Raw genomic sequence first — 25,408 nt, 5'->3', positions numbered from 1 at the left:
CAAATTGGCAGGAGAGGAAGGGACAGCCGCCAGGAGGAAGACCGCAGTCAAGGCGAGCTTCTGCCCTGCGCTCCACCCAGGCGGCGTCAGCACCCTTCCATCTCTTTCTCACCCGCCACACTGTGTGGTGGCCTCGGGTTAACGTGTACCAGGTGTTTATAGAGAACCTGGCACTTCGCGTACAGCCTCTCACCAAGTCCTCCCAACAAGCCTGTGTGGATTGTCACCCGGGTCATGGAAGGTCATGGAAGCTCAGCAAGGAAGGAAATGGATGAGCTGGGATTCGAACCTGTATGCCTGACCCCGAACACCTGGGCTTAAGTGTGACTGGAGAACAAACCAACAAGAATGCTAAGAAGGAACATGCAGCAGAGCAGAAGGACTCGGAGGAGGAAATTCCCGCGAGGGGCCGTCGGGTCACGCTCCCGGCCTGGCCCGCTCCTGGCCTCAGGTGATCCCCAACCCCGACCTCAGTCCCGGCCCCGCCCCCGACCTGCCCCCGCCCACCAGAACCCCGCCCCTCCGGGAGCCCCGCCCACACCCACCCTGGCAGGCGCTGCACTGGCAGCTGTGAATGACTGGCAGAACCACCAGCTCTGTGCGGCCGCCGGGGCAGCGCAGGTTCAGGATGCGCACCGGGTTCTCAGGATCTAGGCGGTAGCTACAGCAGTCACACTGACTCTGCAGGTACGGCTCCTGGGCGAGAGGGAGGGGGTGGCTGAGCTGGGGAGGGGCAAAGAGGAGTTTGCCCAAGCCACCTGCCTTCCCTGGCCTTTCCTATCCAAGAAGAGCCGGGCGCAGGGAGAACCAGATCCCAAGATCTCAGCTCCCAGACCTCTTCGCCAAGTAGGGAAGCCAGGTGGGGGCGTGTCACCACCAAGCCCCCAGTTCTCCAAGAAGCCCACCTCCTCCATTCCAGGCCCCCACGCATCTGAGCATCCAACAACCTGCAGGCTAAACGAGAGCTTTTTAACGCGCTCATCACTGCATCCTGGCAGCAGGGGGGGAAAGACACGGGTCTACTTCTAAGTCTAGTTGAAGAGACAGAGTAGTAATTTTTGAACCTACAAATAATGAAGTCCTCAACTGCACAGTCCGATCCTAAGTACAAAGTGAGTTCTCACTCCAAAGCAGACACTCTTGCTTTATGATTATACAGTAACTCTGTGAGTCCTACTGGATGTTTGATTTAATATTATGTGTAATTCTAACTTTATTCACACAATACCAAGTTAGAGATCTACAAAAGAAAAAAAAAAAATCTCCCTCTGATTCTATCCCACTGTCACTTACTTTTTCCTCCCCAGGAAAAAAATGTACTAACTGTTCTCTCCTCACTCTGTGTTTTAAAAAACAATCCAAAAGTGATTTGAGAGGCATTTCCAGAAGGTTCCAGGAGTGCCCAGGGGAGCAGGTGAGTGGCAAGGGTTGAGGACCAGATGGGAAAGCACCTTTATCTTCCAGGAATAGGTGACTGTGGCCAGGTGGGCTGAGGCAGGGCCAGGAGCCGAGTGAGGCTCCACTCTGGCTAGACGTTGGCCAGGTGGGAGCCACAGCTCTCCAGGCTCAGGGCTAGGGGAGTCAGGGTGACACAGGGCTCCTGAGGATATAGGCACCAGGAGGGTGGGCGCAGAGCGGAGCTCTGTCTCAATCTTCTGGGCAACGTCCAGGACAAGACCACCGTAAATAACATCTGCCCTTCAGCCTTTGCTCACTGTATCACAGGTCAACTCAGCTCCTCCCTGACTTTCTCTGTTGTCCTGGCTAGCCTCTCTTAAGGGGCACAGTGGGCTGAGAAGCAGGTGCCAGGAGCTGTGCGGAGCCACAGTAGGGAGGAGCGGGACAAAACCCCCAGGAGGGGCAGGAGGCAGGCAGCCGGCTCCGGAGCCCAAGCCCCACGGAGGTCGCCGGGCCACCTGGCTCTGATCAGCTGTAGGCCTGCAAGATGACTCTGCTGCTCATGTCCCCTGGGCTCTGCCTGGGTGCTAGGCTCACAGCCTCAGGCCCTGGGGGTCTGCTGATTGAGCTGCCTCCCCTGAACCGGCAGGCCCCCCGCCCCATGCTCACCTCAGGCAGGACGTTGGTGCTGGATGGGCAGTGCCCGCTGCAGTAGCTCACTTCCACCTGCTCCAAGTAGCAGGCACCCTTGGTGAGGTTGCGAAGCTCCGTGAGATGCCGGCAGGAGACGGGCTGTTCCTCTAGGGGAGGGGCAGGACAGGGAGCGGACCGTGATGAGGGGACGCCATGAGGCAACACAGCGTGGACCCGAGCAGGGCAGGTTGGGTGGGGGTGGCCAGGTATTGGGACACAGTACCGGGGGGTCTTCACTCTGCTAATCTGAGTGGTGGGCAGGACAAGGAAAGGCGGCCTCCCCAGGGTGGGGGGTGGGGGTGGGAGAAGGGCCCAGAGCAGGCAGGAGGTGTCCCCCGTCCCCACGTACGTGGAGCCTCCTGGCGGCAAGTGGGACAGCAGTTCCCAGGCTCCTGCACAGCCACCTCGCCCTGCAGAGGGAGGAGGGCCCCCCGAGTCCGCTCAGGAGGAAGGCCCAGCGCCCCACACTGCCTGCTTGAGGCCCCGAGACCACCCTTCGGGGAGGGACCCAGGAAGGAGCCCAGGGCCGCGGGGCTCAGATGGGTACCTGGGCACAGGTGAGCGGGGGGCAGTGCTGGGTGCAGATACTCTCCCCGCTGACACAGCGGCAGCTCTCACAGGCCTCCTGCCACTCAGATCCAGGCTGGGGAGAAGGGGGCAGAACCTGCTCTCCACGCCCCCCTCCCTACCACAGACTTTTCTGTTACCCAATCCCCCAACCCCAAGCCCACCCGGAGGCCCGGCCAGGGCAGTGGCCTGAGACCAGCATCGGCAGCAAGGGTTTTGGGAGGGAGGTGGGTCCCTGGGGGCCAGAGATGGTCCAAGTGTGCCAGCCGCTGGCTGCGGGTCCGGGTACAGGGGTATAAGCCAGGGACAAACCAGTGGTCCAGAGCCCTGGGCCAGGAAGGGCCGGGGGGCACTGAGGGCCATGGTGGCTCACCGGGTGAGGGCGCCCATGGAGCCAGCACTCGCAGAGGTCCGCGGGCACGCAGGGGCCCTCCTGGCTGCGGAAGTGCCCGCGCTGGCACACACAGCCCGGGGCCTGCCTCCCACTGCAGTTGCCCTGGGTCTCTGTGGCGTTGGGTTCCCGGCACGTCTGCTCGCAGGGCCCCAGCTCCCCGGGGGCTGCCTGCTGCCACGTTTCTCCGGGGGGGCACTCTGCCAGGGAAGACCACCCATCCCACCACTCAGGTCAGCCTGGGTCCAGCCTCCACTCCCCCCCTTCCCACACTGGGCACCCCGGGTCCCTCCCCACTCCTCAGCACCACCCACTCGGCTCCAGCAGCCTCCAGACATCTGGGTCTCCAAACCCACCTCTCTGCTCCTATCCACCCTCCCATATAGTAGTGGGGCCCAGCTTGGTGGCTGGGGGTAGCACAGGCCCCTCTCCCCTCGTTAGGGCAGCCTGGCCTTGCCTTTGGAGGGACCAGCAGAGGCCTGGGCAGCCCGCATCTCACCCTGACAGTCAGCGAGGGAGCAGTTGAAGGCTCCACCTCGGCAGACGCTGGAAAGACAAATGCTCTCTTCAGATGCCCACCGTGCCCTCCTCCCCATCCCCATTCTCAGCACCCCACCCCTCATGCCCTCCCCACCCACACTCCCGGCCCTCACCAGTGGGTGCAGTTCTGGGTGAGCAGAGTCCCTGGGGGCAGCTCGCGGGCCTGCTCCTGAAGAGTCAAGGTGAGACCCCAGGGCAGAGAGAGCTGGCTGCAGGGGCACTCGGCAGGGGGCACACACGTGCCATTGTGCAGCAGCTGAGGCGGGGCAGGCTCGGGTTACACACAACCACCACTCCTGCCCCTCCACCGGCCTGGTTCCCCAACTCGAGAGTCAGGGCACAGCGCCCGAGCCCACCTGCCCTCCGGGGCAGTCACAGCCAAGCCGACAGGGTTCCTGCACGCAGGGGGTGCCAGGCTGCAGATGCGCACAGAGGCGTGGGCACAAGACAGCACAGGCACTGAGCACCTGGCCTGGTGGGCACTCTGGGGGTGGGGGGGAAGCAGAGAGTGAGGCAGAGTCCCAGGGGGGTCCTTGGGACAGGCCCCGCCCTGGGCACTCACCAGGGCAGGGCTGCAGGTTACAGTCCTGCCGTTGCTCTGTGTCCTGGGCCTGGCACGGTGCCCCCCCAGGGCCCTCCTTGCAGCTCCGACGTCGCTCCATGGTGCCCCCACCACAGGGAGCAGAGCAACTGCTCCAGGCTGACCAGGGCCCAAGGGCTGGGCACTCGTGGGAGGGGCACGCCAGGGACCCATTGACACAGGTGCTGGGGGCAGAGGTGTGCAGAAAGGGCTCAGAGCCCCGAGAGTCAGGGTGAACAGCCTTTGCTCCCCAACAATGCCCCATAACCCTGAGCTGGCCCGAGCCTTCCACCCAAAGTTCCCCGTCCCCCTGTGTGGCCATCAGTGGGCAGTCGTACCAGTTTCTGCAGTCCAGCTGCACCACCTCAGCTGGGGCCAGCGCCCAGGAAGCATTGGGGCTGGGGAGGCCGCAGCGGCAAGAAGACACGGGCACACAGCGCCCGTCCTGTACCAGCTGGCCGGAGGGACAGCGGCAGCCTGGGAGAGGGGGTGGGGGGACAAGCAGGATGTAGCAAGTGCACGCGGGGAGTCCTCTCCTAGCCAGAGGGATTCCAGGGCCTGGGGCAGCCTTGGCGTGCCCTTCCTCCTGCCCCTCCCACAGGATCGGGCCTCTCTAGGCTGCCCCGTGCGTGGAGATCCCCCCTGGGGACCTCTGAGGCTGCCCCAGAACACCCCCAGGACACAGCCCATCTTGACCAAGGCTCACTCAGGCAGGACCCCCAGCTGGTCGCCAAAAGTGACCCAGGGGTCCACTCTGCTGCCCTGTAACTCATGACCCAGCCGTCTGCCTGCCTCAGGTCACAAGCTCTCGGGCAGCAGGAGACAGTGGGCTTCCCCAGAGTTCCCGGGCCAGGTGGTGGGCATGGCCTGGCCACCTGGGCGGCAGGGTCCCTGCAGACACTCCACGCGGTCCCAGAGGTCGGCACAGCTCCTCGGGCACTGGTTGGCACAGTCAGGGGTGGGCACGGTGTCCCGGGCCTCACAGCTCTCTCCTGAGGACCAGAAGATCAGAGTCCAACCTGGGGTATTCTCGAGTCCCCAGCCTTCCACGGGCCCCTCCTTCAATGCTGGAGCCATTACCTGGGCAAGGCCCCATGTTACAGCTCTCAGTCTGAGCCCATGGCCCCCGGCAGCCTCCTCCAGGGGGGCTCCCGGCCTCTCTCCAGCGCAGCCGGAATCCCCCGCTGCAGGGCACCTGGCAGGGGCTCCAGGCCCCCCAGGGACCCCACTGACATAAGTCTGGGGAGAGAAAATGGGAGTCAGTGCCCAGGCCCACCCTTCTCCGCCTGCCTCCCTCTGCAGCCCTGAGCCCCCTATCTCCTCTTCCAGCTGCTGCTGCCCCCTCCCAACCTCAAATCCAGCAGACCCTGGAAACTAGCAGGAGGGTGAGCCAGCCAGCTAAGGGCCGCCGCGAACAGACAGGAATAGCGGAGCCCCCCACTACTCGGCCAGGCCCCGCCCCTCCCCAGACCCCGCCTCTTCTCAGCCTACTCGGCCGGCCCCGCCCCTTTCCAGGCCCCCGCCCCCTCCCCATCACCTTGGCAGGCTTCAGTGTCTGGGCAGAGGCGCTGCTGGCTGAGTGGCACAGTGCAGAGGTCTGGGTCCCCGGCCCACGGCCTCCCCGTCTCAGGGTCCAAACAGAGGCGGTGGCGGTGCTGCTCCGAAGCCAGCGTGGGGGCCGAGGTGGGGGACAGGCCAGCTGGGTGCTGGAGCCTGCGTTCCTCTAGGGCAGTCCTGGAGGCAGGGGCCAGCAGGCCGAGGGGCAGGCAGGGCCCACAGGGTGACCACTCAGACCAGCCGCTCAGAGGCAGAAGACCTAGGAAGGGCGGCTTGTGAGCGTCCTTCCCAGGGACCCTCCCCCAGACCCAAAGACCACAGTGGATCAGGAACAAGGGGCTTGTGCTGTGACCAGAATGTTCTGGAAACAGAAGAACCGGAGTAAGGGGACCAGCCATCCTGATTTGTCTGGGACTGTCCCAGTCCTAGAATTGAAAGTTTCAAGTCCTGGAAACCCAACCCCCACCCAGTCCTGGGCAAAAACCCACCCCCACCCAAGTCCTGGGCAGAAATCCAGCCCCCTACCCGAGTCCTAGAAAAAGAGGGACAGCTGGTCTCCTCTGTCCAGTTACCTTGACAGCCTTGGCTGGTGCACTGTAGCTCCCCGCGCTGGCATTCACTGTGGGAGGGGGTGGTCAGGGTGGGCTCCGGGAGGCAGGACCCAGCCCAGAATGGTGGGTTGGTGGGTGGGGGGCTCATGTGGGGGTAACCTGGGCTCTGGCCTCATTTGGAGCAGGGGGAGGCTGGGACCTTGGGCTTTGCTTGGCCTTCTCTGTGGGGGTCAGGCCGCCCTGCGGAACCCCTCCTCCTCCCTGGTCCCAGGCCTCTGGTGCCACCTCCCTCACCCCCAACACTCACCACTCTTTGCAGCCCAGCTGCAGGCGGTCCCCGGGGGCCAGGGTCACCCCAGCTCCTTCTCCTGAGACGTGCTGGCAGTTACACTGTTCTGGAGGTACGCAGCCTCCAGCCTGCTCCAGCAGCCCCTGTGCAGAAGGGGACAGGGGACAGGGCTGTGTGGCAGTCATCTTGTCGTCACCCTAATGCCCACCCATGCCCAGCCCCCAGCAGGTGCCATGCATGCTGTTGAGTCAAGAGTGTGGGTGAAGAGCCGCCTGGCAGAATGTGAAGCGCTGTCCAGATGAGAGGTTTGGAGAGGAGGGGAGGAGGTGCGGGAGAGTGGACAAGGGACCCCTTCTCCTGGGGCATCTCCCCTGGCTCCACCCTTCACCTCAGGGCAGTAGCAGCCAGGCTGGCAGGGTGGCAGGTCCTGGCAGAGCTGAGGGCTCAGGTATGTGGCACAGAGTCCAGTGCAGGGGGAGCCGCAGGCCTGGAACTCGAAGGGAGGCATGCAGCTGTCCTCTGCAGGGAGAGGCAGGCAGGCTGGTGGGGGGTGCAGCCCAGAGACACCCTCTGCCCCCCCAAACCCAGAGGGCACAGTGCATGGTCCCATCACCTCCCCTTGAGGTCACCCAGTAAGAGTGCAAGATACTGCCCCCCTGCTGTAGGTAAGAAAAGACCAGTGTTGCCCCATCCATGCCCACTCAGTCCCTGTAGGCACCTCCAGGGATGGGTGAGGACTGTTTGGACCCAGGAGAGCCAGCAAGCAGCAGGGGGTTCAGGCCCTGGCAGGTAGCTCCAGGGATTGGCAGGTGTGATGCAGAGGGGTGGAGATGGAAGGCAGCTGGAGTAGGATGTGGGTAAAGACCCACCATGCCTGGGGCAGCCACTAGTGGACACAAAGCCGCAGCTGGGGGGCTTCCCTGGTAGCTCAGTGGTAGAGAATCCACCCGCCAATGCAGGAGAAATGGGTTCGATCCCTGGTCTGGGAAGCTCCCACATGCCAAGGAGCAACTAAGCCCGTACACTACAACTACTGAGCCTGTGCTCTAGAGACCAAGAGCTACAACTATGGAGCTCATGTGCTGCAACTACTGAAGCCCACATGCCCTAGAGCCTGTTCTCTGCAACCAGAGAAGCAATGAGAAAACCCAGCACCACAACTAGAGAGTAGCCCCTGCTCGCTGCAACTAAAGACACACACACACACACAGCCACAGCTGGGCCTGTGGCTGCAAAGTGGGAAAACCACGGTGAAGGCTTGGGGGGGGCGGGGCAAGCACCCAAGGGTGGGGCAGGGTGCGGCTGGAGCAGGGTCCCAGCCAAGGGCAGGGTCCATGCAGGCGCGGGCAAGCCCTCTGAGGACCTGGGCACCCTGAAGATCACTCTAAGAGGAGATGGCAGTGCCCACTGGGGACCCCGGGGGCCCCTGCCAGGGCTCGGCTCCCCGGCTCCTTGCTCCAGGGGCCTCACCAGAGCAGTTGCCGATAAGGCAAGGCCGGAAGTGGCCGTCCAGTTGAGTGCAGGGGGCGCCCACCCCGGCCCCGCCGGGCGCAGGTCTCTGGTGTCGGTAGCGCTGCTGGACCAGCACCTGGCATGAGCAGCGTGTCCAGCCGCTCCAGCTGCTCCACAGACACTCCTCTAGGGACCGAGTGGGGCCAGGGCTCAGCCAACGGCCTCTCCGGGCTCCCCAGCCTCTCTCCCACCAGCCCTCCCCTCTCATGCCAGCCCCAGCCAACACCCTGAACAGGCAAAGGGCAAAAGGAAGCCAAGAATTCTGAAAGGTCCCCGCTGGCGGGCTTCCCTGCCACCCAGCAGTGAGGGTCACGTCCCACAGGGATGATGGTGAGAAGAGGGAGAACACTGAAAAAAGTCTGGAGAGGAGGTGCGTGCATGCTCGGTCCCTCAGTCGTGTCCGATTCTTTGTGACCCCACGGACGGTAGCCCGCCAGGCTCCTCTGTCCATGGGATTCTCCAGGCAAGGACACTGGAATGGGTTGCCATGCCCTCCTCCAGGGGGTCTTCCCAACCCAGGGATTGAACCCAGATTCCCTGTGGCTCCTGCACTGGCAGGCGGATTCTTTAACGCTGAGCCACCTGGGAATCCCTTGGGAGGAGACAGACAGCCGTATGTTTTGGGGAGATAATCTGGAAGTTGGTTATGATAATAAACATTCCCTGGATCTTGCACAGGTAGGAGACAGAGAAGGGGGCTTCGCTTCTGATGCACACTCACCCAGGCAGGGCCCTGCGTAGCAGGCCTGGGTGTCCAGGCGTGGGGAGGTGCTGTTGCAGGTGGGGTCAGCCTCGGCCAGCGGGCAGGGGCAGGACGCAGAGCGGGAGGCCAGGCCTGGGCCGCAGCTGCGGGAGCAGGGCCCCCAGGGGCCCCAGGAGCAGGCGTCCGGCAGTGTCGGGCAAGGCTGCTGCCCACAGCGCTGGCTCTGGGCATCGGGGCCCGGGCAGGGGGAGCCCCCGAGGGGAGGAGCTGAGGCCACACAGACTCGGGTGCGGACCTGGTTTCCGTCTCCGCAGGAGACAGGGCAGTCAGACCAGGGGGACCATGGTGTCCAGGCCCCGGGCCCTGCGGGAGGCAGCAGGGAGGTGAGAGAAATCAGAGGAGCAAAGGGGCAGAGGGTTGGACGGGACCTTCAGCACACAGGGGCCGACAGTTGGAAATACGTGGCGGGAGGGAAACGCAGACAGAACTGGTAGACAGAGGGCGAGGTGGGAGGCTAGTAGGGTGGTGGGAGTTTGGGAATGAACCCCCCAGACCTGCACACTCGGCGTCTTCGCATATGATGCCCTCCGGGGTGCAGGAGCTGGGGGAGGAGCCCAGACTCAGGGACGCTGCTGCCCAGCAGGATGGCACCCTCCCCTGCCCGCCCCCACCCCTGCCCCAGGGCTTACCACTGCTGGCATCCATCCTGCTGCCAGCTGTCCCCCAGGGAGCGGGGGCGGGTGCCCTGCAGGCACAGGGGTGGGCACGGGGGCTGAGGGCAGGGCTGGCTCTGGGACTGCTCCTCCCGACACTCCGGGGCCCACGAGTCCGAAGTGGAAGACCTGGGTGGGGCCCCGGGGTGGAGAAGGTGAGAGATGGTCCCAGGCCCTTTGTCACGCCTCCTGCCGCCCCTGGGGAAGCCCAGTGCGGGTGTGGAGGTGGCTAAGGAAAGGCAAGGATGGCTAGGGACCAAAGCCAAGGCCAGGTCACGGGGTGGGCACAAAGTCACTGGCGGGGACAGGATCCAGGAACCCTGGCAGTCCGCGAGACCACGTCCAGGCCACGGGAGGCCCCGGTGGGCCGAGGTGACACAGGCCTGGCATTGCCCCGTACCGGAAGCGGCTCTGCTGCCCTGCAGGCCCACACGAGCGGCTGCAGGGACTCCAGGCTGACCAGCGGCTCCAGGCGCAGTGGGCAGGAGGCGGGCAGGGCTGGGTCGTGCAGGAGAGCTGCCCCGCCCGGCACGTGCAGTTGTTACAGGCTTCCTGGTGCTGGCTTCCCGGGGCCCAGCTGTGGCCCTGGGCATCCGTGCACTCGCAGTGCCCGAGGGGCACGCAGCCGCCGTCCTGCTCCAGCGACCCTGCGGGGAGGCGGCCCTCCAGAGTTGAGGATGCCCGCACCCCAGGGCCCCCCTCTGCCTTCCTGCTGAGCTGCCCTGCCGTGCCCGAAGGGAGCGCCTACCCTCGGGACAGCGGCAGCCCTGCTGGCAGGCCTGGTCCTCCTCACACACGATCCCCTCCTGGAGGTCTGAGCAGCGGCGGGGGCAGCGGTTGGCACAGCTGACCACCTCCATGCCTGCAGGGCAGCCCTCCTCTGGGCAGATGGGAAGACCGGAGTTAAGAGGGCCCTGAACCCTGGGACTCGGGAACCCTCCCCCTACCCCATGGGGCCACCCTGACCTCTGTGAAGCCATATGACCCGTCCCTCCCCCAGGCTGGTGCCCAGGGAAACCTGGGGTCCTGGGGAGACCCTGGGGGTCCTGGGGACACTCTGAGTGACAGTCAGTTCCTCTCACTGTGAGTGCCCAGCGCCTAGCCCGCTCCTGGTAAGTGTTTGCTGAGCTGGACTGAATGGGTGCGTCTAAAAGCCAGCATTCTCACCTATGTGTCTCCTCTGTGTTCATCCAGAGAAGGATGGAAGGGATGGGGGGTCGTCAGTGTGGGGGTGGTGACAACCTGGATGGCTCAGTGCACCTCCCACGCACCAGGTATCTCAAGACTATTACCCCCAAACCCCCTGAAACTCTTGACCGGGTGGTTCCAGGAACTGAAGTGGGGGGGTCACAGCTGAGAGGATGAGTTCTAGTCCCGGGTGGGGGTGGGCAGTGAGTGAATCGGGCAGCTCAGCCCTGGCCACTGGGAGTCCTTGCCCAAAGCCCAGACCCCACCACCATCTGCCCTTGTGGGGCTTGGTTTTCTTCACTGGCCGACGAGGCAGCAGCCTGCCCACCCCCAGTCCACATTGCACAGTGATGTGGGGGTGAAATTAGAGGAGAGGGGTGGGGAGAGCTTCGCAGGGCGCAAGGGCAGGAGGGCTGGCACCGCTCCGTACCACAGGGCGCAGGATTGCAGAGCCGTGCGTGGTGCCTCTCCCCAACACAGGGGGCACCCCCGTTCTTGGGTGGGGGGCTCGAGCAGCTGCGGCTCCTCAGGGACCGGCCCCCTCCGCAGCTCCGGTCGCACCAGGACCAGGGGCTCCAGCGTGACCAGCCTCCGGGCACTGAATGGGGAAGAGAAGGGCCGCACGAGGGGTCTGGCTCAGGCAGGGACACCCACGTGTCCCCCGAGCCCGGGGCGAGGTCCCACGCTGGAGATGGAGGGCCCCGGGGTGGGGCGGGGCACTGATGCTAAGGAAGGGCAGTCCCGCCAGGCGCTCACCGCCCACCGCACCTGGGCAAGCTCGCAGGTTGCAGAAGCGGCGTTCCTGGTAGGCTGTAAGCACGTCGGGGCACCAGTGTCCGCCAGGCCCTGGGGGGTGGTAGGCCCGCAGACGGCGCTGCTGGCCTGCCCCACAGCTGCGGGAACACGGCTCCCACGGGGCCCAGGCGGTCCAGGAACAGTTCCCAGCCATGCAGCCGGGGCCCGGGCACAGGGGCAGCTCTGCGGGCGGGACAGGACGACACTGAGCTGCAGCCAGTCCCCTGACCCCCAGCCTCCCTGCCCCAGCTCAAGTGCCGACCTCCTCGGCCGGGGCTGGCTATGCCCCATCCTGCCCCCCTTTCAGATCTGATCCTGACTGTTGTGTGGCTTTGGCAACCGGGCCTCAGTTTCCCCTCTCTCGGGGTAACAGTGGTGGAGAGGTGGGAGACAGTAGTCCCAGACTCCCAGGGCGGCTGAGGGATTTGGATGGGACCTTTCTGCGGGGGGCAGTGTTTGGTACCCACATGAGTGAGGATGGCTGGAAGGTGGCAGCACTCCCCAACAGCTGTTGGGGTTCACAGAGAAGGCCCAGAGTTAGGTTGAGAACTCCCTATTGGCACAAGGAGTATTAGATGTGGGGCTTGGGGCTGGACGCTGGCTGGGGTTGGAATGATGCGTTAGAGGGGAGGCTCAGGATCCAGACCCGGGGCAGGGTCAGAGGTCAGGACCAGAAGGCGCACCTGTGCAGGAGGGCAGGTTGCAGGGGCGCTCCTGGGAAGCGTCACCCCCAGTGCAGTTCGCCAGGCAGAGGCGGCTGCGGCTGCGCCAAGCGGGGTGAGCCGGGTCTGTGCAGGTGCCGGAGCAGGGGGACCATGGGGACCATAGGCCCCAGCCACCTTGGGTGGGGAGAGGAGACCCCCAAGGAGTCAGCCCTGGGCTCCTGGGCTCCCAGAAGCAGGGCTGGGGAGGGAGGAGGCCTGGGACTTGCTCTTCCCAGAGGGAGGGGTGCAGGGAATCAGGGTGGGAGTCTGGAGAGTCTGATACCTGGAAGGCCTGTCGTTGGCTCCACCGTGGACCCTGCAGCCCCTGTGCCAAAGGAAACCTGCTCAGAAATGTTTCCCAGACAGAAGTACACAAGGCCCAAGCCCCAGGGCCAGTGGTCAAGTTCCCCAAACCTGTCACTATCTGGTTCAGCCCAGACACCCCAGGACCCAAGCACGGCACTTGCTCACGGTAGCAAGGCCTCGCTCAGGCCATGCCTGATTCCTGGCATCCCTTCCTCCAATGCTCGTCAGAGTCCTCTCCATCCCTCAGACCCCCCCCCCCAGATGCCACCTCCTCCAGGAAGCCCTCCTAGACTGTCCCCCTAGGAGAATTCTCAACCTCCCCCATTTTCACAAGCACATGCACTCTCCTACAGGGCCCCCCCACCATGCTGAAATGGGTTATCTGAGCCCCTGGACTCCAAGGTCAGGGTCCTCACACCCCCAGCCAACCCCCAACACACATTTGGCAAGAGTTCCAGAAATTTGGTTGAATGTGTCTGAACAGAAGAGAAACACTGAGCCAGACCCAGAGTGGGAACAGGGATGGACAGACAGGAAGGAACAAAGGGCCAGCCAGACGCCTCCCACCCCGGCCCCCCTCCCCTCACCTGGGCACTCCGGGCTGAGGCAGTACTCGAGGTCCCAGCGCGGCCCGCGGCAGCCCTGGCCACCGGGAGCGGGCGTGGGGCGCACACACTGGCTGCTGCGGGTGCGGGTGCCCAGCCCGCCACAGGAGCGGGAGCAGGGGCCCCACGGACCCCAGGGGCCGAAGCCATCAGCAGCCTTGGAGCAGTCCCCCACGGAGCAGGACAGCTTCCCGTGTGCACAGGAGCTGGAGAGAGGGTGTGAGGATGAGGGGCCGGCAGCTCGGACCCCAGGAGAAAGGGGTGCAGGCAGACACGTCAGCCCCCAAGGGCGAGGAGACAGAGCCAGGGTGAGCCCAGGGTCAAGTGGCTGCGGCAGGTGGGGGAAGGGGTGCAGGGCCACCCAGGCCCCCCCCCGACACATCCTCTCACCCCCTCTAACCCTCAAATTCCCCGCACCCCAAATCTCCTACACTCTCATCATCCCCCTCAAATTCCCCCCACCCCAAATCTCCCACACCCTCACCAGTTGTGGCAGCCTGTACGGAGGCTCTGACCCGAGCCCAACTCATCGCCAGGCCCAAGAGGCTGACCATCCTCTCCCAGAAGAGACAGGTGAGCCCCCGGGTCAGCACCAGCAGCTTTCAGCTGCTGCAGCCGCAAGGCAGTGAGCACACAGGGGCACTCCTGGGGTGGGGGAGAAAGTGCAGAGACACGGGCTGGAGCCACCTGCCAGGGGCTAGTCCTCTGCCCCCACCCCCGCCCCCATGGACATCCTCAGAAGTGGGGTGGGGAGAAGGAGACGGGTGGGAAGGATGCTCCGGACAGCTCTGGGCCCTGAGACTGCACTTCCAATAGCAAGTGGGACTGTGTACCTGCGTCACGGGGCTGACCATGAGCTATGTAAGGCTATGGCTTGACCGGAGCTGGCCAGGCACCTTCCTGATCAGAGCACTTAGCCAGGACATGGCAGGGTCAACAGAGGTCATTACAGGATGGGACAAGTGAGAGGGGAGTGAGGGAGGCAGAAAGGGCCTGAGGCAGGAACGGGGACAACTGCGTTTGAGTCTAGCTCTGCTAGGAACTGTCCCTTCCCCTTCCCGGGGGCTCAGGGCCACCAACTCTAAGTCAGGACACTTAGAGGCCATCCAGAGGCCACGGGGTCTGCAGAGGTGAGAGCTGACGGGTGAGGGGAGAGCCCTGGGCTGCTGGCAGGGGGGGGTCCTAACCTGGACACAGGCTGAGCGGTGCAGGAAGGTGCCCTCAGGGCAGTGACAGCCCTCCTCGCAGCCAGCAGAGAAGCAGCCCACCAGCCCAGTGATGTGGGCGCAGGAGAAGGGGCACCCCTCGCTGGGCTGGCATTCGCGATACAGATGCCCGGCCGGGCAGCCTGCCTCTGAAGGGGACCCCCAAGTGAGTGCCCATGCCACACCACCCTCCCAGCCTGCTGTGCCCACCCCCGCCCACCCCAGTGCCCATCCCCTCCAGGGTCCCCCCGGAGTCGTGAGGACCACACCCTCCCTGGGCCAGGCCCCAGGTCACGCCCGCTCCTACCGTCTCCCCTGCCCCCCAAATCCACCTGCTTCCTCCTCCATTTGCCCACCACTGGCCTGGGTGAGGGGCAGCATATGGCGATGGGGCGGGAGAGGTCAAAAGGCAACCTGCGAGTCAGGGTCAAAGGCCAGGATGGGGATCGGGAGCGAAGTCGGACAGAGCTTGGGCCGGGGCTCACCTCTGCAGACCTGAGTGCGGCAGGTGCGGCTCTGGCGGGCAGGCCCCGGGCAGGGGGGCCGCGGGCAGCGGCGGGAGCGCAGCTGCTCCCCTCCGCCACAGGAGACGCTGCAGTCCTCCCAGGGGCCCCAGGAGCCCCACAGCCCCGGCCCGGGGCAGGCGGGCACCTCCCGGCACTGCAGGATGCCCGCCACGCAGGTGCTGGGGGCAAGGGCGGGGGCGTTACAAGACAGGGCCCTGCCTGCTTCCCCCGGGGCCCTCCTGCCCAGCTGACAGCCCATGCCTCCCTGGCGCTCTTGGCTCACCAGTTGTCACAAGGCCCCGTCACCACCTCGCCGGGCTCCAGGCTCTCCCAGGAGCTGAGCCCAGACCCCACGGTGCGGCTCTGGTTCTCAGGGATCCCTGAGGGCACAGGAGGGGGGCAGGCGCTTCAGACAGCTCAGCCATCAACAACCCCTGCTCAGGGCTCTACCCTGCTGTCTCCACCCACGGGGACAGGGGTCCTGGTAGGCGGAGGACACAGAAGCCCCAACGGGCACCAGCCCCGGGACACGGGAGTTGCCCATTCCCGTCCCGCAGTCCCGGGCTGGCCCCCGTGGGCAGGGTGGCAGGGGCCAGGCGGGAGGGCGCTGCTATGCTCCGGGGCAGGTTGGGGGAGGCACTGACCCATGGCTCTGGGCTGGTACTGGCAGCGGCACTGGGCAGGGGGCACACAAAGGCCGTCCTGGGACAGCTGGCCCAGGGGGCACCCACAGCTGGGCTGCTGGCAGCCCGTCGAGTCTGGCTGGCACACGACCCCGGGGGACAGGTCCTCGCAGGAGCGGGGGCAGGGCTGCCCACAGGGGAGAAGACCCTGGCCACCCGCACAGTCTGCAGCAGGAGGGAAGCAGAGAGGGTGGGTTTTGGGGGGGGGGTCCATCCTGGGGAGATGTCCCAAGAGTTGGGTGACCAGCCCTCCCGCCATGCCCACCACCCGCTAGGACCTTCACTTGCCCAGTTCCATGAGGTGAGTGCCCTAAGGGCTCTCCCTCAAAGAAAGTGGTATGCATGTGTGTACACGGTGTTGGGGGGGGGGTGAGATGCAGGGGGTCAAAGGTCAGAGGCAGCATCTCCCTAGCCTTACAAGCCACCACCACCAGCCACCATCTCCGCAGAAGTCCTCACCCGTGCACTGAGTGGAATTGCCCTGGCAGGGGCGACTCTGCCTGTGGCCCCCAGGGCAGGGCCGGCCTCCCTCAGAGGTGGGGGGCCAGCTACATGCTCGGCTGCGATGGGACTGCCCCAGGCACACATCACAGGGAGACCACGGTCCCCACGGGCTCCAGGCTCCATCCACTGCGGCAGGAATACAAAAGCATCCATTTGCCTTGGGAGGCCCGAGAGGTCCCAGCCCGCTGGGACTGGAGCCGCCCAGTGGGGCGTCTCACCTGGGCACTCAGGGGGACTGGCACAGGTCTCCCTCTGATGCTGGGCCCCCGCCTCCCCCGCCTCCCCGGGGCACGGGGCCCCGCCATGCTGCGGCGCCGGGCAGCTGCAGGCCCTGGAGCGGGTCCTCGTCTGGCCCCGGCAGGGCTGGGAGCACGCCGTCCACTCCGACCACGGGCACCAGGCGCCAGGCACTGTAGGGGTGAATGGTGAGCCCTGGGGTGCAGCCATCCCTCCCCCGGTCCCAGCCCTCCCTGCACCCCCAGACTGCTTCTTCTCACCTCGCTCTGAGTGGGGCACATACCTGGGCAAGGCAGGTCTGTGCAGGTGAGCCGGCCCTCGGAGCAGGTGCTGGGCGGGGCACGAGGCGCAGAGAGAGGGCAGCTCACTGGAGCGTGCCCTCCACTATGCCCCTCCCCATCCGCCTCCCCTTCCACTCTCCCCTACCTCCGCTGCCCTCTGAGGTCTCAGCCCCCCTCCCGACTCTCCAGCACCTCCAGCCCCTGCTCCCTGACCCACTCCAGGCACTTTCAGGCATCCTACAGACTCGGTCCTACAGGGAAGCGACCACAGGTCATCTGCGGCTGAAGGAGGCCAGACAGCAGAAGGAAACACCACACCACCACCCCCTGCCCCTCAAAGCACAAGTCCAGCTCTTTGAAGTCTCCCAGACCCCCAGAGCTGGCTGACTCAGTTTCCCCACCTGTCAGACCAGGGGTTAGGGTACCTGCTGCATCTTCTCAGGGCTTATGGGAGCCTAGCGTGCATCAGCTGAGACTGGGAGAGCTTGGGTGTGTGAGACACGGAGTGGACTAGCCCTGCCCTCACCCATGGCATCGCACCCGCACGCACCACCCCCGGCCCTCACCAGTAGTTGCAGCCATCAGGCTTGGCCAGCTGGGCGCCTGGACGGTGCCGCTCCCCAGTTAGCAGGTCCAGGCAGCTGCAGTGAGCAGGCTGCACGCAGACGGTGCCGTCAGCACTCAGCACCTGGCCTGGGGGGCAGTAACAGCCGGGCTGGCAGCGCCAAACGCAGTGCTGGGGGACAAGGAAGGGAGGGCCCGGGTCAGTGGAAAGCGGGGGGCCCAAGGGGACTGCTGCGGGATGGAGGGGGGCGCCTGGGAGCCACGATGAAGTGAAGAAGGAGGCTGCGGGGAGGCAGAGGGGAGGAAGTGCGATGCTCCAGTTCATAGCTGTCTTTCCTAAACACAGTTTATGCCGAGTTTCCATTGGAGTTTCTCCTCCAGGGGAGGAGCATGGGCAAGGGACAGCCTGCGAGGAGCTTCCCTGAATGGAGTATCCTCCAGACGTTGGGCCCCGTGGAGGGTTGAGTGGGGACCAAGGCAGATCTCCTAGAACGGAGGCAGCCGGAGACCGGAAATCTGGCGAGAGCGGCGGGCGTTTGGGAAGGCGGCGGGGCTCCCGGGGAGAGGCCGGGACCAGGCACCGTGTCCTGGTCCTCCCGCCTCCGTGTGGAGCCTCCCGTCCTCCTTGGACAGACCCAAGCGGGGCTTCTCAAAGCGCCGTCCCCTCGCCCTAGCTGTCTGCATCTTGACTCGAGGCCGCTTCCTCGCCACTGCGCAGGCGCCACTGGACCGCGCCCACCCCCGGCGGCTGCCGGCCTGGGTCCCTCTCCATGGTCCTGGACTGGCCCCGCGCCCCGGCATGCGCGTGCGCACTCACGCGCGCACAGGGTCAAGGTCTGCGCACCAACGCGCCTGGGCGCGGGGCTTAGGATGGATGATCCATCAAGACGACTGCCCTTTTCCTGTGTGTTCCTGCTGTATCTACCATAAAACGTGTCAACCGAGAAACGTATATGCTGTGTAAGGACGACAAGGGCTGCTCTCTAGAACCAGAAGCCAGGCCGGCTGGGCGCTGACCCCTTACTTCCCTCCAACCGCGGACGGCCCCAGGTCAGAGGGGCCACACCCTGCCGTCCGGCAACGTGACCGTCAGGAGCCCAGACTCACCACGAGGTCATCGCAGGAGCGAGGGCAGGGAGGGCCACAGTCGCTGTACTCCGCCCCTTCGATGGCGGTGCAGTTGGTCACTGCGGGGGGTAGGGCCCCGGGTGGGTAGACAGCTGTACGGGTCACTCCCCCACTCCCCCACCTCCCCGATCGCCTCCCCCAGAATGCCCCCCGCAGCGTTCCCACCTCTCCTCCTTGACCCCCACCGCCATCCCTGGCAGGTACCTGGGCACGGCAGAGCCTGGCAGGCTGCCCCCTGGGCCCGAGGCCCCTCGCAGTAATCCCCCAGGCCCTGGGGTGAGGGCTGGTCACAGGCTCGGGTCCGGCTCTGGAGACCCCCGCCACAGCTCCGGCTACAGCTGGACCAGGGTCCCCAAGGGCCCCAGCCTCCAGCTCCTAGGGAAGAGAAGAGGAAGCAGTGGCAAGGGGGTGGGCTTGACTGGGGCAAGGCGGCAGGCACGTCTGGGCTCCACGGGACTCACGGTCACACTCTGGCAGGAGGCAGGGCTCTTCCTCTGCCTCGGGGCCTGGGCAAAGAGGGGGCGCCGAGGCCAGCAGGGGCAGCGGGGCCACACTGGACGGCACCCTACCGGGGGGCCCGGTGCAGAAGCGGTGTCTATGGCGCCGGGCTGGGCCACAAGAAGCTGAGCACTCGCTCCATGGGGTCCAGGGTGACCACGTGGGCTGACCTGGGATGCACAGCAGGGAGAATCGGAGAGGACAGCGGAGGCTGAAGGGGCCCAAAGGGCGGGGGACAGAGTGCGGTGCACAGAACAGGCTGCCCCCTCCCGAGGGCTTTCCTCCCCCATGCTACACCCCTCCCACCCTGCACAGACGCACTCTGGCTGAGGGGGGTGGGGGGAGAGTCAGGAGAGGCCCCCTTCTCACCCTCCTCACAGGGCCAGGAAGTGCAGTTAGTGATGAGCCCAGAGACACAGGAGCTGGTGGAGAAGCAGCAGACAATGGGGGCGCTCTTACAGGTTGAATGTGTCCCCTCAAATTCATACATTGGGGCCCTAACATGTGAGCGTGACTGCAGAATTGTGACCTTGTTTGGAGAGGGGGGGTCTTTGCGAGGTGATCAAGTTAAAATGGGGCCATTAGGGTGACCCCAACCTAGTGTGACTGTTGTCCTTCTGCAAAGGGGAAATCGGAACACAGGTGCAGACAGAGATGATGTGAAGATCCAGGGAGGAGACAGCCATGTGGAGCATGTGGGAGGGATGCAGCCACAGGCCAGGGAAGGCGAGAAACTCCGAAAAACAAGAGGGGCTGGGAACAGCCCCAGCAGACAGAGACGGGTAGGAAGAGGGAGCCCCAGCAGACAGAGACGGGTAGGAAGAGGAAGAGGGTGAGGAGGGGGCAGGCTAGGGGCACATGCAGGCCAACACCCCTCGCCCCCCGCTGCAGAGGAGAGACAGAGGGTCCTCAGGGTCACGGGGCCATTGCAGGGGGCGTCAGCCTCACCAGTTCTCACACGGACGAAGCACAGCACTGCCTGGGGGGTGGAGGCGTCCCCCATGGGCGCAGGGGCAGTCCCGTGTGGGCACGCACATGTTGTTCTGGAATCAAAAACCCTCCACTGCCTTCTGGTTTCCAGCGTGATCTGCCCATGCTCCCCTAAAGCAGAGCTCAGCACCCACCTGGCAGGCGCCCACCCTCAAACGTCAAGGATGCTGCTTCCAAACACCCATTTCTTCCCAATTTCCAGCATTGGGGGAACGCACACCATTGGGTGCAAGGGCCATGGGGAGGGGGCATGGACCCTTGGAGGGGGCGTGGACCCTCGATTTCTGGGGGAAAAGACCTGATGGCCGCTCGCCTAGGGTCACGTGCTGGTCATGGGGCTGGCAGAGCAGAACCAAGTGCCCCAAGTTCAGCGCTCTGTCCTCAACCCTGCAGGCTCTCCCTGTCTCCCGCCCCACACTCTTGGCTCTGAGGCCAGGCAGGGGACTCTCACCAGCAGGAGCATCCCGGAAGGGCAGTAGCAGCCAGGGTGGCAGGGCTGGTCAGCCCCTCTCGGGTCGCCGAGCTCTGCACAGGATGCAGGCCCCTGGGCACAGTCCAGCCACTGCTTGCCCGGGGGACACACGCCGGGCACTGGCCCTGAGAGACACAGGTTGACAGCTCAGCCTGGGCATGTTCGATTCTCCCCCAGAGTCCCCCCACCCAGGGGGGAGGCATCAGCTCCAGGTGTAGCCAGGAAGGTCGTGGGGCTGCCCTGGATCTCCAGGACAGGAGTTCCTGGAGGGACAGGGAGGGGGTGACAGAGCTCTGGGTTGGGTAGGGAGGAGAAGGTGGGTGCCCTCACCTGCACAGGGCTGCAGGCCACAGGTGGAGAAGTCCACGGGGCTGGGCCCGCCACTCCTTCGGGTGCGATTCCGGTAGCCACCCCCACAGGGCACGGAGCACGGAGACCAGGGGCCCCACTCCCCACCAGGACCTGGGGTGACACTCAGGTCACTGCAGGCCCTGCCTGTCACACCCAGGCCCTGCCTGTCACACCCAGGCCCCCGGTCACTCCACCCCCCGGATCCCAGGCCCCGGCAGCCTCACACCCACCTCTGGACACCTCACCCCTCCTCAGGAGGCCCCAGGATTCCACCTGGAACAGGGCCTCCGGGGGGGACCCCTCTTAGGGCTCCCTGGGAACCACACCTTCTTGCCATCTCCTTGGGCAGGCCCTTGCACCTGTCCCGGGGTCCAGAGTGGGGAGTCCCCAAGTTAGAGGACCCCAGTCGCAGCTCTCACCTCCGCACGGCCGCAAGCTGCAGAATTCAGCTTCCATGTTGGGGCCCTGGCACGCAGCGCCCCCGAAGGCAGCGGGGGGAGCCGTGCCCGCCCGGAAGCGCCGCCGAATGCCCACATTACAGCTGCGGCTGCAGAGACTCCACGGGGTCCAGGGGCTCCAGCCACAGGCCACTGCCAGGACGGGTGCAGGGGAAAGGCAAGGGGTGTGAGAGACAGGTCAAGTCCTCCCTGGACCCCAACTTCCTGGGGGCACCCCTGACACCACCAGGTTGATTACTGAAGGGACCACCATCCCCGAGACCCCACCACTGCCGATTCCTGGGCCCCGAGCATGGGGGTACCTGCGCAGGGCTCCGAGGTACACACCATCTCACCAGAGATACAGGTGCTGCAGAAAGAGGGCCCAGAGAGGCCACAGTCAGCCTTCCCCTTGCTGCCCTGTGTACCTGCCCCCAGGGGGAAGAGGCCGGGATGCGGTGTCCACCGCACAGAAGAGGAACCCGAGGGTCCGCGAAGTAAAGCAAGTTGCCCTACGTCCCACGTGGAGTTCGTGAGTGACCAAGGATTCTCACCCAGCCTCCCCCCACCAGTTCCACCCTCCACAAGCCCCCTGATACCCCCAGGCACTGTGCTGCTCTCTGTCCCATGGTTTTATTGCCTTGATAAAAAGAAGTTGCCTTTTTGTAATTTTATTCCACTTATGTTTATTAAACACTGTAGAGATGGCTTTGAGCAATTCTTCTGGGCCAGTTAGGAGCTACTCAGAAGGAGCAGATACTAGCTTGAGTCTCCTGGATCTCTCTTTTGAGTTTTTCCTCCTTTTTGTTTTTCTCCAATAAATGTTTTAAAACCCACTTGTCAGAAATGTTGACATTTCAGAAAAAAAAAATCTAAGAGAGAAAAGGAAAATGAGAAAAGGGCGGGGGAGAGAGAAAGAATGAAGGAGGGAATTGGAGGAGGACCAGGGCATAGAAAGTAAAAAGGAAAAAAAAAAAAAAACTGAATAAAGAAAAATAATAACAAAAAAAGGAATGGGGTTAGTGCCCCCTCTGTTGGCGGATTCCTGGTATCAGCTTTGTGAGTTGGGCACTTCAAGGTTTCCGAGCAGAAATCAAGTGGGTCCCAGGAAGTCAATTATACTCAGGAAAGAGAAACAGAGGTAACTGGGAGGAGAACATAGACCTGCCCCGCTAACTCTAGGCTCTCAGTTCAGTTCAGTCACTCAGTCGTGTGCAATTCTCTGCAACCCCACGGACTGCAGCACGCCAGGCCTCCCTGTCCATCACCAACTCCCAGAACAACCCTAGGCTCTAGTTCCATCATAAATAGCCTCCCTCAACTGAGCCTTGGTCTCCCCATAAATAAAGGAGCCCGACAGTTTCTACAGACGCCCGCCCCTCCAGGCTTCATTTCAGGATGGAGGCATGATGAGACACCCCCCCCCGCCCCCTGCCGCTGGTGGGAGTCCAGGCCTGCCCACCTCTGAAGCCAGGAGCCTCCCTCCTCCATGATCCCCAGCCCTGATGCCCACCAGTTGCCGCAGGAGTCCAGCCGGGCCACTGCTCCGGGGGCATAGAGCTGCCCGTGCAGCTGGCAGGGACACTGACTTGGAGGCAGGCAGCTGCTGTTGTGCAGGAAGAGGCCCGCGGGGCAGGAGCAGCCAGCGGTGCAGACGCCGGTGCACTCCACCCCAGGGCCCCGCGCCAGGCACAGCCCGGGACACGGGCCCCCCTCCCGGCGGCACTGCTCTGCTGAGCGGAACACCATGTCACCCGGGCACTGGGCTGCAAGGGGAAGACAGAGCGGGTCTCGGCAGGGGGCAGGCCGGGGTGGGGGCGGGGGCAGGGGGAGGCTGGGGGCTGGAGGGGACAAGAAATCCGGCCAAGTCAGCGCAAGGCATAGCCTGTCCTGGAGGCAGAGGTCCGTGCCAAGCGAAGGTGGGTGGACAGAAGGTCAGCCCCCCACTCCCCGGGGTCTGGCTGGATGAGGCAGGTGGGAGAACAGGAAGGGGACATTCACCTGTGCAGGGCTGCGTGTTGCAGTCCCTGGTCTGGCTGTGGGGTCCCTGGCACCCAGGGTCCCCAGGAGCTGAGGCAGAGCAGCTGCGCCCTCGGGTTTGGATGCCCCCATCACAGGGGGCGGAGCAGGCAGACCAGGTGGCCCACTGACCCCAGACACCCAGCCCTGGGAGGAAGAGACAGTCAACAATGGTCAGTGATGCGGCAGAGATTGGGGGTGGCCAGGGTGGGCGTGGGGGGCCCGGAGCTGTGCAGGGCCACCCCCACCACACCCACACCTCCAGGGCTACCCCCAACACGCCTTCAGTCCAGGGCCACCCTGTGCATCCCCCGCTGGGTTTCCGGGGGTGGGGGCTATGACTGGGGGCCAGAGAGAAGCTTCTGGGCAACAGCCAGGTTTGCCCCTACCCTTCCCGGAGCATCCTTCTCTTCATCTGTGTCTCACCCCACCCGAAGGCCCCCCCCCAGAGGGCGCCATACCTGGGCACACAGAGGGGCTGCAGGGCTCCTCCTGGGTGGCCTCTCCTGGGCAGGACGTGTCCCCGGGGCTGGGGCAGAGCCGGGAACGGCTGCGCAGGGCTGGGCCCCCTCCAAGGATGAGGCAGCTCTGGGAGCAGGCAGACCAGGGAGCCCAGGGTGTCCAGCCCAGCACGTCTGCAAGGAAAAGGGTGGGAGACCACATGGGGCCCTGCAAGGCGGGGGTGGCTTGGGGCAACCGGGGTGAGGTCTGAGAAACTACGGGGGCGACAGAAGGTCTTGTGAGGGTGGGCATGGTCTCTGCCCCTCCAGGACCCCCAACATGGACCCTCTCAGAGCTTAGCCTCCTGTTGAATCTGGTTTGAGTCAACTCCAGGAGTTGGTGATGGACAGGGAGGCCTGGCGTGCTGCAATCCATGGAGTCACAAAGAGTCGGACACTATTGAGCGACTGAACTGAACTGAACTGAATCTGGTTCACTGGGCCCCCACCTCTATCCGGGGGCCTGGCAGGTACCTCCACAAGCCCACGCCCACCCTCACGTTTTCTTCCAGAGCCTTCTAAACAATGGTCCTTCATTCACCTTCAGTGAGGAAACCCTAGAGACCTCTCAGACAGCCAACTGCCATTCTCCAATGGCCCCTCCTTTCCCTCCTGCTCAGAACCTGCACCCAGATTCCCTGGGCCCCCAGCTGCACCCCAACTTCCCTGCTCACACCCTGTGCGGTCGCCTGGGCACAAAAGACCCAGAGACCTCCGCTGGGATGGCTCTGGGGGCCCCCAGCCATGGAAGGAGGACAATAGTCTTGGGCTCCAGGAGGTCCTGAGCTAGCCCCCTCTTCCCGTCCCTGCCCCCAGGTCCAGCCTCATGCCCCCATCCTGCTGTCAGACTCCTGCGAGCCCCGCCCCCCCCCCCCCCCCCGCCAGGCCTTCATCTCCTCCCAGGGGCGCCTCCTGAATGGGGGTACTTTGCTGATCACCCAGGGCTGACCACCCAGCAGAGTGACCAGCAGACAAGACCCAGCCGCTCTCCTGGCAGGAATCTGGAGAACGGAGGAGCGGGCGGGGACCCACCTGCCCCGCACGCCGAGTGGCAAGCCTGCAGCTCCTGCCTCTGGCCCTCACACGGGGCGCCCCCCGAAGCAGCCGGAGGGTTGGAGGGGGACCTGAGGAGAGAGGTAGCCTGGACACCGCTCCCCGCCCCGCCCCTCGCGCCCCGAGGCCTTCCGCTCGCCCCCGCGCTGCCCGATCCCTTCCGGTTCCATCTCCCCTGTGCCCGCACACCTGAACCGGGCCCTCAGGCCAGAGCCACAGGAGCGGTCGCAGGGACCCCAGGACGACCAGGCTGACCAGCCGCAGGGCACGGGGCAGCCTCCTGGTTCACAGAGCAGGGCCCCCTTCTCACACACGCTGGGGGGCGGGGGCGGGGGGCCGAGGGCGGAGGTCAGGACCTGAGGGCGGGGAGAGGCCCTGTCCCCGCCCCCCACACCCCCCATCCCGGCGGGCAGGAGCCCTGACCATCGGCTGCAGTTGTCCAGGAGGAAGGGGACCCCCGGCTGCTGCAGCTCTTCGCCCACAAGGCATGGGCACTCGGAGAGGGGCAGGCAGCCCGCGTCCTGGAGGAGGAGCCCAGGGGGGCAGCGACACCCTGGGTGGGGGAGGGGGCGCTCAGGCCGGAGAATGGGGGGCAGCAGGGGTGGGGGTGGAGACGGAGGCCTGGTGGGCCTCCCCACACTCCCCCCCACCACCCCCAAGGGCCCTGCCCGCAGCACCCCTGCTTGCTGGGTGCGCCTCACCCTCCAGACAGAGTCCGTTGCAGCTCCTGTTGGCCTCAGGATCCAGGCAGGAGGGTGGGCACGGTGGCACCAGCCCCTTCCGGCACAGCTCAGCACTCACATGCACGCGGCCTTGCCCGCAGTCTGGGGTCCGGGAGAGGAGGATGGGCACCAGGCAGGGGGGGCGCCAAGAGGCCCAGCGACGGGT

The 25,408-nt window shown here is 64.9% G+C and overlaps 1 protein-coding gene across 1 annotated transcript in view; it reads right to left on the bottom strand.

The window, feature by feature from the left end:
* LOC133072612 (SCO-spondin-like) overlaps nt 1-25,408 on the bottom strand; it is a 51,031-nt gene that overhangs the window by 164 nt on the left and 25,459 nt on the right. The window contains 52 exon segments of the mRNA XM_061166035.1: nt 546-696; nt 2,068-2,198; nt 2,441-2,501; nt 2,639-2,734; nt 3,032-3,249; nt 3,549-3,595; nt 3,703-3,845; nt 3,946-4,073; nt 4,152-4,354; nt 4,508-4,646; nt 5,045-5,161; nt 5,250-5,408; nt 5,707-5,985; nt 6,299-6,345; nt 6,585-6,709; nt 6,955-7,085; nt 8,037-8,204; nt 8,800-9,144; nt 9,336-9,382; nt 9,471-9,623; nt 9,895-10,141; nt 10,243-10,374; nt 11,113-11,280; nt 11,451-11,660; nt 12,161-12,316; nt 12,465-12,506; nt 13,075-13,298; nt 13,577-13,737; nt 14,280-14,446; nt 14,783-14,982; nt 15,087-15,183; nt 15,448-15,651; nt 15,946-16,116; nt 16,209-16,400; nt 16,511-16,557; nt 17,075-17,244; nt 18,180-18,259; nt 18,405-18,575; nt 18,662-18,868; nt 19,068-19,120; nt 19,647-19,741; nt 20,140-20,285; nt 20,491-20,622; nt 20,931-21,101; nt 21,272-21,318; nt 22,462-22,714; nt 22,950-23,114; nt 23,429-23,602; nt 24,500-24,591; nt 24,710-24,835; nt 24,944-25,073; nt 25,222-25,344. Of these exon segments, the coding sequence (XP_061022018.1) occupies nt 546-696; nt 2,068-2,198; nt 2,441-2,501; nt 2,639-2,734; nt 3,032-3,249; nt 3,549-3,595; nt 3,703-3,845; nt 3,946-4,073; nt 4,152-4,354; nt 4,508-4,646; nt 5,045-5,161; nt 5,250-5,408; nt 5,707-5,985; nt 6,299-6,345; nt 6,585-6,709; nt 6,955-7,085; nt 8,037-8,204; nt 8,800-9,144; nt 9,336-9,382; nt 9,471-9,623; nt 9,895-10,141; nt 10,243-10,374; nt 11,113-11,280; nt 11,451-11,660; nt 12,161-12,316; nt 12,465-12,506; nt 13,075-13,298; nt 13,577-13,737; nt 14,280-14,446; nt 14,783-14,982; nt 15,087-15,183; nt 15,448-15,651; nt 15,946-16,116; nt 16,209-16,400; nt 16,511-16,557; nt 17,075-17,244; nt 18,180-18,259; nt 18,405-18,575; nt 18,662-18,868; nt 19,068-19,120; nt 19,647-19,741; nt 20,140-20,285; nt 20,491-20,622; nt 20,931-21,101; nt 21,272-21,318; nt 22,462-22,714; nt 22,950-23,114; nt 23,429-23,602; nt 24,500-24,591; nt 24,710-24,835; nt 24,944-25,073; nt 25,222-25,344 (7,641 nt within the window).

The sequence above is a fragment of the Dama dama genome, chromosome 18 (assembly GCF_033118175.1).
Source record: "Dama dama isolate Ldn47 chromosome 18, ASM3311817v1, whole genome shotgun sequence".
Taxonomy (NCBI): domain Eukaryota; kingdom Metazoa; phylum Chordata; class Mammalia; order Artiodactyla; family Cervidae; genus Dama; species Dama dama.
Note: the sequence above shows the minus strand (reverse complement) of the source record. Positions and strands in the feature narration are given on the sequence as shown.